Raw genomic sequence first — 12,380 nt, 5'->3', positions numbered from 1 at the left:
TTTTTGTTTTGTGAGTTTTGTTAGTTTTGTTGATCCTATGTAGTTCACATGAAAGCAGAACTGTGTTGTAAATTCATTGTAATGAAGGTTATGCACACCAATTTCCTTCGTTCCTAGATGTCTTTGTCAACTTCTGTAGAAAAGACCAAATCAGTAGCATGGGCAGAGCCTTGCTTGCAAATTGAGTTTTGTGTCTCAGAAGAGATATGCTAAGGAATTGCTTGAAAAGTTTACGATGAGTAGCTGCAATTCTGTGGCTGACTGGCTGCAACTGTAATAGCAAGTTTGCGTTTGACAAAAGATGAAGGCATAAATTTTGATCCAACATTAACTAAAAGCTTGATTGGAAACTTGAGGTAATCTCACTATGACTAGGCCAAACACAGTGTAAAGTGTTGGGTTTTAAGCAGATACATGGAGACACCATAGGTACAACAGAATTGAAACTAGAAGAATAACCATGTATTGTACTATGAATGGCCTTGAATCCACAGGGAAGTACTCAAATAGCACCTCTCACCCTTATGAATGTGGCAGATGAATGGATGTGAGATAAATGACAACATTAAAATAACTATTATGATTCTAATGCTGAATTATTATGACCCTTCATCTGTCATCATTATTATGACTCTTCATCTGCTTTATTATTACGTCTCTGTGACTCTTCATCAATAGGAGTCTCATTGGCTTGCAGCCATATTACATGGATACACAGGGGAGGTGACAAAGATTAAAGAAAGAGTACCACTGGGTATGTTCTCTATCTTGGTTCAACAACTTTTACATGGATGTCGAAAAAGCAAAGTGTAGTGGTTTTATCAACCAGTGAAGCTGAGTACTTCGAGTCTTATCACTTGCTTTTTTTGACACTAGTTTCACAAGTTCACCTATTTGTGTCGAAGAAAATTGGATATGAGGAGGAGGCAAGTGTTTTACTACAAGAGCTATGAGCCCTTGTACTTGTCTGTTAGTCTAGTGAGAAATACCACATTTGCATGGTTCTATGGTTTTTCTTTTACATAATAATTGTCAAAAACAGTTTATTTAAAAATTAAAAAAGGAAATGAAATTCTAAACAAAACTTAGCAAACCCTTTGGTCAGCAAACAATTCACTGGCTACTCAGGGAGAAATTATAGGCATTACCAATACATAAACAAATCATATATTCACTTATTAATTTTAATACATTGATAGAGCATGGAGATGTAATCAAGAGTTTCCTAGTCAATTGACATAACCCGATAGTACAATACTTCTTGCTTTAAAAGGCAGAAAAACATTTACAGTCCCCGGTTATCCAAAAACATGCTAAGTAATACTTGTCAAAATGTAACTCAAAAAAAAAAAAAAAATTGAAATTGATTTGCATTTGGAGAGAAGTCATTTGGCATGCCAGAATACAACTGATATTGCACCACTGGCATCATCATCCTCACAAAGCAAGAGAGGTCTGCCCTTAATTGAAAATTTTGAAATCGGGCCTATTGTTGAAGATTAAGTAGACAATTTTCAATGTGAGCTTGTAAGTCCCTCAATGCTGAAAGATGCAACCCTTCGGAGGAGACAACACCATGGTAGGAGTCACACTTGAACTATGGAGCAAGCAAAGTCTGCAGAGAGGTAAAGAGTATACACAATACCACTTTACTGGCGCCTGCAAACGTTCTTGAGAAGGTAGGTACATTGCATTGGTTGGCTAACAGATTTCCATATAGTCAAATCCTGTTTCGTGAAAGGGGATGAGAGTTTGTAGACTAGTCCGGCACAGCTTATGCTTTTGTCATCTGTATATAGCATCTGAATAGTTTAAGCCCAAAGCATTAATGATGCACAATGGGAGAATTGGTACAATGTGTAAGAAATATTCATCAGATGGAGTGGAAGTAGTTGAGACACAGGAGGAGGAGGTGGCAGCAGTAGTAGACATGATATACAAAAGAGAGGTAAGAAGTGGCAAGGATGTAGGCTCGGTGAGCGTTGACGAGGCTCACGGAGGAAAGCAAGACGCCAGAAGAAGGCTCAGTAAGCGTTGACGAGGCTCATGGAGGAGACAGAGAGACCGATAAGGGAAGAGGGAAAGAGATCTGACTGTGGCTGTCAAAAGAAGAGGAAAAAGTGAGCGCTGCAAGCGGTGGCAGCAAGGCAGCTAACAGAGAGGAAAAGAATAGTTGCAGCGGCTAACAATTAGGATATATAACAAATAGATTATAATGATGATCTGACACAATGTAACCTCAGTTGTAATTTGCAGTAAAGAAGAGATTAAAAACATAAGTAGAAATAAAGATGAGGTACTTAGTTGCACTTACACAGAGCTAGATGAGGAACAGGCGTAAGTGTTGTGATGATGATTCTTCTCTTCAAGTCTATCATTGATGCAAAGGACTTTCTGTAAAATAAAAACCAAATGAATTACTAGGAATCTTTTTTTTTTCCTTTCATTTTTATTGGCCACATTACAATTAATAATTAAAATGCAAACAAAATTAAGGTGAAAAAAGAAAAAGAAACGATGAAATTGAAAATGATCTAGTTCATTACAATAATCAGAAGTTCAATATGTCAGTGAGTCTAAGTGGATTGATATCACTGTTAGTTAACTTATCTTGTAAGAAAATTAGAAGGCTGGAAGACTGATCCCCTTGAGGCGGATGGAAAAGGATGTGTTCAAAACAATTTTCAACAATTTGGTTCCACAGTCCACTACAACCATTGTACTTTAAACAATAAAAGTGAAACTTAAGGATAATGGGAGATGCTTTATCAGTAGTCTTCTGATTTTCTCCAAATTGAATCAAACCAAAGCAGGAAAATTCAGTCTTTTAATCAGAATGCCTAAGCTTCCCAAAACTAGGATTTTGTGTACAAGCCTTTCCACTCTACTCCAGTATATTAGTGGTCTTTTTTTTTTTTTTTTGACAAGTCATGCAGATTACTATCAAAACTGCAATTAGTATTGGCACATCTCAAGAATATTTCAATGAGAGATGTTAATTATTACTCCAAATATAATGTAGAAAAGGTGATGCGTTGAAAATTTATTGAAACTCACCACTTAAGAGTCGAATACAGGATATTGATGACAACAAATTTCATGGAAGTGCACCAAGTCTCCTCCAAGATATGTATGCTTCAAAGGAGTTGAAAAAAAGCAGTTATTATCATGGCCACCTCTAAGCTAAATTGTAGATGGAAATGCCTGAGAAAAAATACAGAGCAGATAAGTTTTGAGGTTCAAAGTGTACAATAGCAAATTGTAAGCACCATAACTGGCGGACCAATAGATTACTTTCACTTTACTGTGACCATGTTCTCAGTTTTATAATAAATCTGTTCTTATTGATATATACATTAAACCTTGATGGGGAGTGGGGTTTGGATGGAAAGGAAATGAAAGGAATGCTGTACTGTAGCACACAATAAGGACAAAGAAGAATACTTGATTACTTGATATACAAGCTTCTCCTATTTCTCTTTACTCACAATAATATATATTACTGTTTTTTTTTTTACAAGTTAGTATGTTACTATTAAGTCTATTATGACTGCAACTGTTTGCACATCTCAGTAAATATTTCCGTGAAAGATGTTGGTTATTACTCAAAAATATATTACAGAAGGAGAAATGCACATGCAATTTAAAAGTAAGAAAACTACCAGTTAAGTGTCCAATGAAGGATTTAAAAATGATAAATTTTATGGAAATCCACCAAGCTCCTCCAAAACATGTATGCTTCAAAGTTGAACAATTAGAAACAGGTAAAAAGCTCTGTTCATGATGTCAACACAAATTTACTCAATGGATTTGATAATTGTCATTTTTCCTTGAATTCCTTACAAATATAATGACAATGATTCGTATATAAAAAAAACACGGTACTCTGTTGGCATTTCATAAGTTTACATAAATAATTTCGATTTTTTCCTCATAATCTGTTAGTAGAAATGCTGTGTCAACAATTATTACAATGCGGCAAGGAAATCTACAGATGATAACAGAGTTTGGTGGCTTTTTTTTTTGTGGCTAAAAGCTTCCCTACAGAGAACTGCAGATAATCCTTTTTGCTAAGTCCCCTAAAGATTATGCCCCAGATCAGGTTTTAAATCTTGACATAATATCAAATAAGCTTGCTTGCTTGAAGAAAAACTTAAGAGGAAAAAAGAAGCAAAATATTACCAGGAAAACCAAGTGTGTAATGTAGTCGCCTACTCTATAATTAACATGTCAAATGTGCTCCATTATTATTCTGATTGTTAGCCTCCGATTGCGAAAGCAAGATTGGAACAGGCATCATGTCAGGTGTCCAATGACAGCCATTAATGAGGACTTAACAAGATTCTTCATGGGAAGTATCAGTGGTCAGGAAAGGAGACAGTACGTCATTGGCCAACATCCCATTGTAAAATCTTGAAGAGAGGTGAGCTTCATAGTCTAATCCCGAAAGACCATGAGCTTTGTGAGCATCTAATATAAGCATCTCAACTTTGTGGATAATTCTTGGCCTATATGGAGTTCCTGCATTTATTTCTTATGGATGAGAAACTATGCTCTAGGTAAGACCACAAGTAAGCATTGGCAGGCAGTATTTCATTTTTTCTGAAAGTTCCGGTGGTTCGACACCGAAACAGTCGGGAACCGACAACCGGAGGAACTGTGGCTGTTCCATTTTAAGCCATTCCGCGGGTTCGGTGGTCTGTTCTGCCTGAATATATATGTAAGGGATGTGGGCTATTTTGGGCCAGTATCGTCCTTTACCCGCTTCCCATTTCTTTTGTAGTGCCGAACAATACTTGATTTCAAGTTGCGTAAGTGAAAGAGGCAAGCCCTCCTCTGGAATGGATGCTAGCTTTGCACAGTTGTAGAATGTAAGAGATTCAAGAGAGGTGAGGGATTGAAAGGCCTTACTGGATAGATGCCGAAGATTTGGGAAGCCTTCAATCCGCAGTTGAATGAGAGATTTGGGGAGCTGCGTATCCTTATTCTCGGGTGGAAACGACACCACATCTGGATCTTCACCAACAATCGACAACTGTCTTAGAGAGGTGAGTCTGTGCAACCCCCACTCCAACTCCAACAGCCGCATACAACTCTTGACTCTCCAAATCGTCAGAGATGTTAGGTTGGGGGGAAAGGAAGTGAAACCCTGATGGTAATCAATCGTCAATTTCTGAAGAGAGTTGAGAATGTGCATGTCCGGTAACACCTCCAATTTGCCGCAACCGGTGATTCGGATCTCTCTCAGATTGGAGGGCAACCCCCCTCTCGGGAAAGAAACAAGATTTCCACAACTATGAATATGAAACGTTTGAAGAGCGGTGAGGTGGCATAGGCCCTCTGGTAAGGATTTAAGATTTTCACAATTGCTGATATGAATATATTCAAGACAAGTGTTGTCCTGGGAGAACATCTCGGTTATTGATTCCAACTGTTCACAATTATATATCTTAAGATGTTTAAGTGCCCTGGGCAATTGGCCTCTGAATGTTAAGGACGTCAGAGATCGACAATAACTTATCTCCAAGTGCTCAAGACAATGAGAAGAAGAAGAAGAAGAAGACGAAGAACCATCTACCTTTGATTCCTCCTCTACTAATGATTTGAAATTCGTACACCTGTTTATCTCTATTCTTTTTAAACTTGGAGGAATCTGGCGTTTTGCAAAGTACATCAGAGACATGCAGCTCCATATCTGTATGACTTTAAGAGAAGGTGGCAAACCAACATCTGGAAAAGAAACTAGACTTGAGCATCCATATATTTCAAGCTCTTGAAGAGACGTCATGTGATACAACCCTTCTGGTACCTTCAAAAGACTTTCACAATCCTTCAATTTTAGATATTCAAGATTGGAAGCCATTCGCAATTGCAGCAACTCCTCTGCTTCTTTTCCTAGCTTTTCAACAAGGAAAGAGTTGCCTTCAATATGCAAACGATTAAGAGAACTCAGGTGCTGCAATAATCTATCCTCTTTCTTCCACAAAGATGTCAAGTTCTCACAACCAGTAATCTTCAAATCTTTAACCTTTCTCAATCCTTGCAGGAATTCATCATTTTGAAGTCTCAGCTCTGAAATATTTGATAGACGGATGGACTCTAGAAACTCTAAGCCAACTGCTCCTGTATGAATAACCCCTTTGCAACTGTCGATGTCTAACTCACGAAGTTGTCTATAGTTGGCAAGTGAAACAACCAACTCTGAAATATATGAAAGACAGATGGACTCTAGTAACTCAAAGTCAACTGCTCCTGTATGAACCACCCCTTTGCAATCATGGATGTATAACTCACAAAGTTGTCTATAGTTGGCAAGTGAAACCACCAACTCCTCACAGTTAACAATCTTAAGCTTTGCTAATAAGGAAACAGGGTTCTCGGGTAGCCCACCCTCCAATTTGGGACATTTTTTAATGGAAAGCATTTTCAGACAAGGGAAAACTGCAATTCCCTCATCTTGAGAGTGAGGAAACCACTTCTTCCAATGTTGCATATCCTCAAACTCAAGAGTCTCTAATTGTGCAAAAGGTGAGCTCCCCTCTCCATAAAATTCTGGACCAACACTTTCCACTGCAGCCATTCCTTCTATGTGGAGTTCTTTGAGAGAAGGTAGTTGTCCAAGTGGTGGTAACAAACGACAATTATTACATTTTTGTAAGCTTACAAGCACCATATTAGAGAATAAAGGATCCCCAATCCATGTTGAAAACTTGGAACCAGCATAACCTATGATGGTGAGCTCTTTGAGGTTTCTATGAGGTCTTAAGAAGTCAAGCACAACTGATTGCATTGCTCCTGTGTCACTTGGATAAGACCATTTTAGTAGCAACTCATCAAGTCTCACCTTGCTAATTAAGTTGGCCTTCCTAGCATCCTCGGAATCAATCACATTCTCCAATCTTGAAAGGCACAATGTCCCCTGGAGATTCAATAAGGGCCCTATCTCTGTTAGCCCTGATTCACTAGCTTTACCCACCACAAAATTAGGCAACGATTGCAGATTGGTCAATCCACCAAGTTGCGCTGGCATTCCTTCCAATGAAGACATATATGAATTGTCGAGATGACGCAGATTAATTAGATTCTTCATGTTTTTAGGTAGGGCCTTCAAATCATCACAACCTTCTAATATCAATGTCTGTAAGTTGTAAAGGTCACTTATTGATTCAGGCAAGCTTGTTATTTTTGTGCAAGAAAGATCAAGATATCGTAGATACTTCAATTTACCAATTGAACTTGGCAGCTCACTTATTTGATAGCCATTCAAAGAAAGCACCCATAAGTACTGCAACTTTGGCAATAGATCAAAAGTAATGTTATGAGCCAGATAACTCCAAGAGGACTGTGAAAGTGGCAGAAAGGTTCGCAGCCGTTTAACTTCAGAAAAAGCCTGAAATATTTTGACCCCATCATATTTGGCAGCACTGTAAGACGAATGACGAGCCTTTGGAAAACATCTAAGTTGCGAATCATCATTCCCCTTGTCTTCCAATCTAAAACATATTTCTCCTGCAGCCCATCGTGCCAACTCACCAACAAGGTCATGCATTACATATCTTGAACTGCATTTGCTTGATTTTTGAAATAATGACCTAGATCTTAGCTCTTGAAAATAATCACCACCTAACTCTTCCTTTTGTTTATTGTCTTCTGGTCGTTCTTGAATCAAACCCTCAGCCATCCATAAAAGGATCAATTGCTTCTCCTCAAATTCATAATCATTTGGAAGTATCGAGCAATAGGCAAAACACTGTTTCAAATATGAAGGGAGATAGTGATAACTCAATTTTAATACTGGTAGAATGCTACTTTGGTCTGAGAGACGCCACATTTTGTTGTTCAATATTTCTTCCCATTGGTCTATTTCTTTGGTTCGTAGAAGACCACCAAGACACCTTGCAGCCAAGGGCAATCCATTGCATTGTTCAATAATTTTCTCCTTGAGTATCTCAAAATTTGGTAGTATGTCATTGTCAATGTTCAATGGCGCATGTTGCTCAAAGACTTTCCAACAATGATCATTTGATATACACCCCAAGTCATGAACTTTGGCTCCCATCATCCTTGCAACATTTGCATCACGTGTCGTCACAATTATCTTGCTTCCTGGCGCTCCAACGAGAAAGGAGGACTGCAATTTTGCCCATGAACCATAGTCGCATGTGTGCCAAACATCATCTAAAACGATTAAAAAAGTTTTACCTGCTAATTCCTTCCTCAAATTCTCCTGAATGTTATTGAATTCTTTGAATTTCTTCACTGGAGTATTAGTGACTGATTCAAGAATTTTTGTTGTCACTCCTTCAAGGTTGAAGTCATCGGAGACACATACCCATCCTTTTGGATGAAACTTTCCCGTTACACTATCATTGAATACGTGTCCTGCAAGTGTTGTCTTTCCAACTCCAGGCATACCAACAATGGCAACTACATGATAATTGATGGCAGAAGCCTCTTCTTTTGACAGAAATTCAACAATGTGCCTTTTCTCTTCATCCCTTCCAATCACAGGTCCATCCGGATGACAGGTACTGGGTGGCCTTTTCCATTCCTTGGTAGACATCTGAATTTCCTTCAAACCAAACTCCCTTTTACGCTTAGATATATCTTGTAATCGATCAGTAATCTTCTTTATTTCTGAGTTCATATCAAAGCTGAATTTAGCTTTTGACAACGAACCCAATACCTTAGTACTTGTGCTGGCTTGATGTCCCTGTATCTTGCGCTTCAACATTTCAGTAGCAAATTTGTCCAAAATGTTTTGCACATCATAAGCCAAGTCTCTGAGATCATCTAGCCACAATTTCACTGCCACGCTCTCTAGTTGCCTCTCCTCTGCGTCTTTTAGCACTGCTTGAATTGAATACAAATTAGCACGCCATTTCTCCAGAGTTTGGTTGACACCCATTAGGCGCCCAAAGTAGCCAAGGAACTCGCAGTGCGCCAACTTGTCGAGCAGCACCTGAAGGACTGCCCCAACAATAGCTTCTTGCATAGTTTCTTTTGCAGGAAGCAAGCTTGGGAAGCAATCAAGATCGTATAGAAGCACAAAGTGAAAGCTTGAGAAGAATCGATCAAGAGTAGTCAGAACTGCACAAAATGAAATATATGCAATGGAAAGGCACGTCATTTTACGGAAATTCTGATTGTCCCTTGCAATTGAAATGGTAGTTTTGATTGAGTACTATATTGTGTTGCTATATTTTCTTGGTATTAAGTTGATTTATGCCATTTGCGTATATGCATACCAATGGAATATATGCCCAATTACACATCATGTTAGAAGGTTTTTGTCCAAACCAACAACCAAATTTATAAACCAAACTTCATAAATAATACAAAATCAACTTAATGTAAATGTTATCGTCTCATTGATAGCAAACTTACTTTGTTTTTTTGGTTTGGTAATTAAGGCCCTGTTTGGTAATAGATTTAAAAACAGTTTTTTAGTTTCAAAAACACTAAATCATTTTAAAATTTAAAAATATGTTTGGTAATCTATTTTTAAATATGAATATCCAAAAATAATTCAAAAACAGCCCATTTTCTGAATATGATAAATTATCGTTTTTACACTTTTTTTTTTTTCGTTCACGAGACTCTGCCTCTCTATGTCTCTCGGCCCGTCGTTTTCTCTCTGCCTCACTATGTCCCTCTGCCTTCATGTTTTCTCTCATCTCCTCCAGCTCTTGGATTAAGGCTCTTATGCTCCTAATGGGCCTTAGAAACCCCAGCAAAGAAGAAGCAATGGAGGCTGGTCTTGACGACATTGCTGTTGTCGCCGACTAGCTGACACCGCCATTGACGCAAAGGGCACAGTGTTTCCAAACACTCAAAGTCGAAGTGAGAGTGGGTGTGCGGGATTGGAATTGCAAAAGCTAGTGGGAATATGCATACTCGCTGTTTGGGTTTTTTGGTTTTTGTTGCTGCAATCTAGGAGGAAGAAAAAGATGGATTTCTTGATCTGATTTTCAAATTTCATACCAAACTGATTTTTAAATTCTCAAATTTATTTTTAAAACTCAAAATTTTAAAATTAATCATGATTTTTAAAATAAATACCAAACGGACCCTAAGGGACATTTAATTAAGTACACATTTAAGTAAAATGAAATGGATTTCCAGTTGCAATAAGCACTTACATGGAAGTTCTGATGAAGTTCTGATGACGTGCGTGATTCGATATGATTGGTCAATAAATCCAAACTGAAGGGATCTGATTAGGTTTGGAAAGAATCAGAGTACCAGCTTAAATCGTTGGGTCTCAGCAGCAGATGGATATATGTTTCTTGATCACCAACCAAAGTGAAAGGCGGCACTAATGATCGAATCACCAACCAAAAATCAAAGGCAGATAAAATAGAGCGGCAGCAAATGGATGTTAAACTGAAAGAGGCAAATCAGAACATGAAGAGAGAGGTTGTGGGCCGTGTGGTGTATGTGGAACACTGGAAGTAATTGGATGGAATATGCACTTTAATATTATTATTTATTAGAACGCAGAGTGTGTGGTGTTGTGGAACTGTGGAAGTAATGACATAGTGGGTACAAATATTTAGCTTTAAAGTGGGTGTCAACTTCCTGGCCGAAAACCACATAGTGGGTGTTACTACTACCTACCCACGTACTGTACCCACGGCCGGCCCTGAGCAGGGGCTATGTTGTTTGACAAGTCCATGAACTTTTTGCTTTTTGTTCAAAATAATATGTTTAAAGAGATAAAACTCTACAACTTTAATTATTTTTTATTTAAAATTATATAAATTGTGATATTATTTTATATATAATAAAAATTGGTTTACACAATTTTATAATTTTTTTGTTTGTAAAACAAAATTATATACAAAATGGTTCATTCCAAATTTTTCCCCCAGCCTCCCTGACTGTACCCAGTACTTACTTGCAGTAATGATGTGTAAATTAATAGGTAGAACAAAGAAACCAACTAATAAAATGACAAAATATCAAATTACAAACTTGCAAATTAAACCCTCTATATTTCGAAGTTAATATAAAAGGAACAAATATCTGTGTCCAAGACAAAAAAGATGACGACCTTAATTGCAGAGGCGCTCACCACTACTCATTGGTATATACCATATAGTCCTTTAATCTTCAATCACTTCATGTTGAGCCCATTTTATAACATTTATTTATCCTTTTGAATGAATGAATGGTAGTTCAGATGATGGATTGCGCTTATCAGTAAGTCCAAATTGAATGAATGAATGCCGACAACTCCTTAATTTAGCACTTACATATACCATTTGTTGCCATAATAAATAGTACCTGTTAGGTGTCACAATTTTTTTGGCTAGGATAGAATTATCAATCAGTTTATCTTGAAAGAGATTTTTTTGGTTAACTTTTGTTTTTGTTATTATTTTTAAGGCAATCTTAAGAGAGGCACTTGATTTTCACCATATCCAAATCAAAGTTCTCAAGAGAGCTAAAAAAAATTAATAAATATGAATCCATGATCAAGAGTTTGAATTTTCTTTATAAAGACTAGCATGTCATTTATGTGAGGCTTTCGGAATCAGTTGGATGAATGACATGTTACAAACGTGAATTAAAATCCAATTTGACATGTTACAAAAAAATTTTTGTTGAGATACTTTCCTAGTCATTTTAGAGTGTTTTCATCTCAATTTTGTTTTGTTAGTATTGCTCTGAATCATTACAATAACAGTCAATCAATGAGAATATATTATATAGATATATAAATATATGTATAGGATTAATGTCATTTTGGTCCCCTAGATTATTACACTTATATCAGTTTGGTCCTCATACTTTTAATTTGAAAAATTAAGAACTCTGACTTTTTCAATTTTGTCGATTGAGGGTATTCTGTCAATTTACACATTTTTCATCTAAATTTCCGTTTGCATGACACCATATGCTACTCACGTGTTGTCATTTTTTAGGGCAAAATGGTCTCTTCCATTTAGATCTTACCATTTTTCTCTCCTTCATTTCCCGCTAAATTTAGATGAAAAATATGTAAATTAACGGAATAATCTTAATTGGCAAAATTGAAAAAGTCAGAGTCCTTATTTTCCAAATTAGAAGTCTGGGGACCAAACTGATATAAGTGTAATAGTCTGAGCACCAAAATAACATTAATCCCTATATATATATATATGGGATAAATTTTCAAACAGGACACCTACTTTGGGGTCAATCTTAGTTTAGGACACCAGTTTGGGTTTGTCTTAGTGTAGGACACATTTAGGGTTTGTGTTAGTTTGGGACAATCCGTTAACTCCGTTAACTTTTCCGTCCAAAAAGAGATAATTTGATTATTTTATATTTTTAAAACAAATAAAAATTAAAGGAAAAAGAAAAAAAAACTAAAAAACAAAGGTTACTACCTA

The 12,380-nt window shown here is 36.9% G+C and overlaps 1 protein-coding gene across 2 annotated transcripts; it reads right to left on the bottom strand.

The window, feature by feature from the left end:
• Nucleotides 1–14: 14 nt before the first annotated feature.
• On the bottom strand, nt 15–10,428 carry LOC147292075 (putative disease resistance RPP13-like protein 1). 2 transcript variants are annotated; one of them, XM_086238799.1, is made up of 5 exons: nt 10,143–10,428; nt 4,183–9,090; nt 3,058–3,204; nt 2,315–2,394; nt 15–2,099 (listed from the first exon to the last, which is right to left on the bottom strand). In XM_086238799.1, exon 2 carries the CDS (start codon nt 8,993–8,995, stop codon nt 4,556–4,558), a length of 4,440 nt encoding a protein of 1,479 aa, XP_086094925.1. In that variant the 5' UTR covers nt 8,996–9,090; nt 10,143–10,428; the 3' UTR covers nt 15–2,099; nt 2,315–2,394; nt 3,058–3,204; nt 4,183–4,555. The 2 variants fall into 2 exon arrangements, with proteins under 2 accessions (XP_086094925.1, XP_086094926.1); XM_086238800.1 differs by having other exon boundaries at nt 4,912–9,090.
• Nucleotides 10,429–12,380: the final 1,952 nt, after the last annotated feature.

This window comes from Dryas octopetala, chromosome 3, assembly GCF_963921425.1.
Source record: "Dryas octopetala chromosome 3, drDryOcto1.1, whole genome shotgun sequence".
Lineage (NCBI taxonomy): Eukaryota > Viridiplantae > Streptophyta > Magnoliopsida > Rosales > Rosaceae > Dryas > Dryas octopetala.
The sequence above is the reverse complement of the archived record's forward strand: the minus strand, read 5'-3'. Positions and strand labels throughout refer to the sequence as shown.

What these genes read in the sequence shown, in the direction of transcription:
- LOC147292075 (XM_086238799.1), bottom strand. Translation starts at nt 8,995, where the DNA reads ATGCAAGAAGCTATTGTTGGGGCAGTCCTTCAGGTGCTGCTCGACAAG.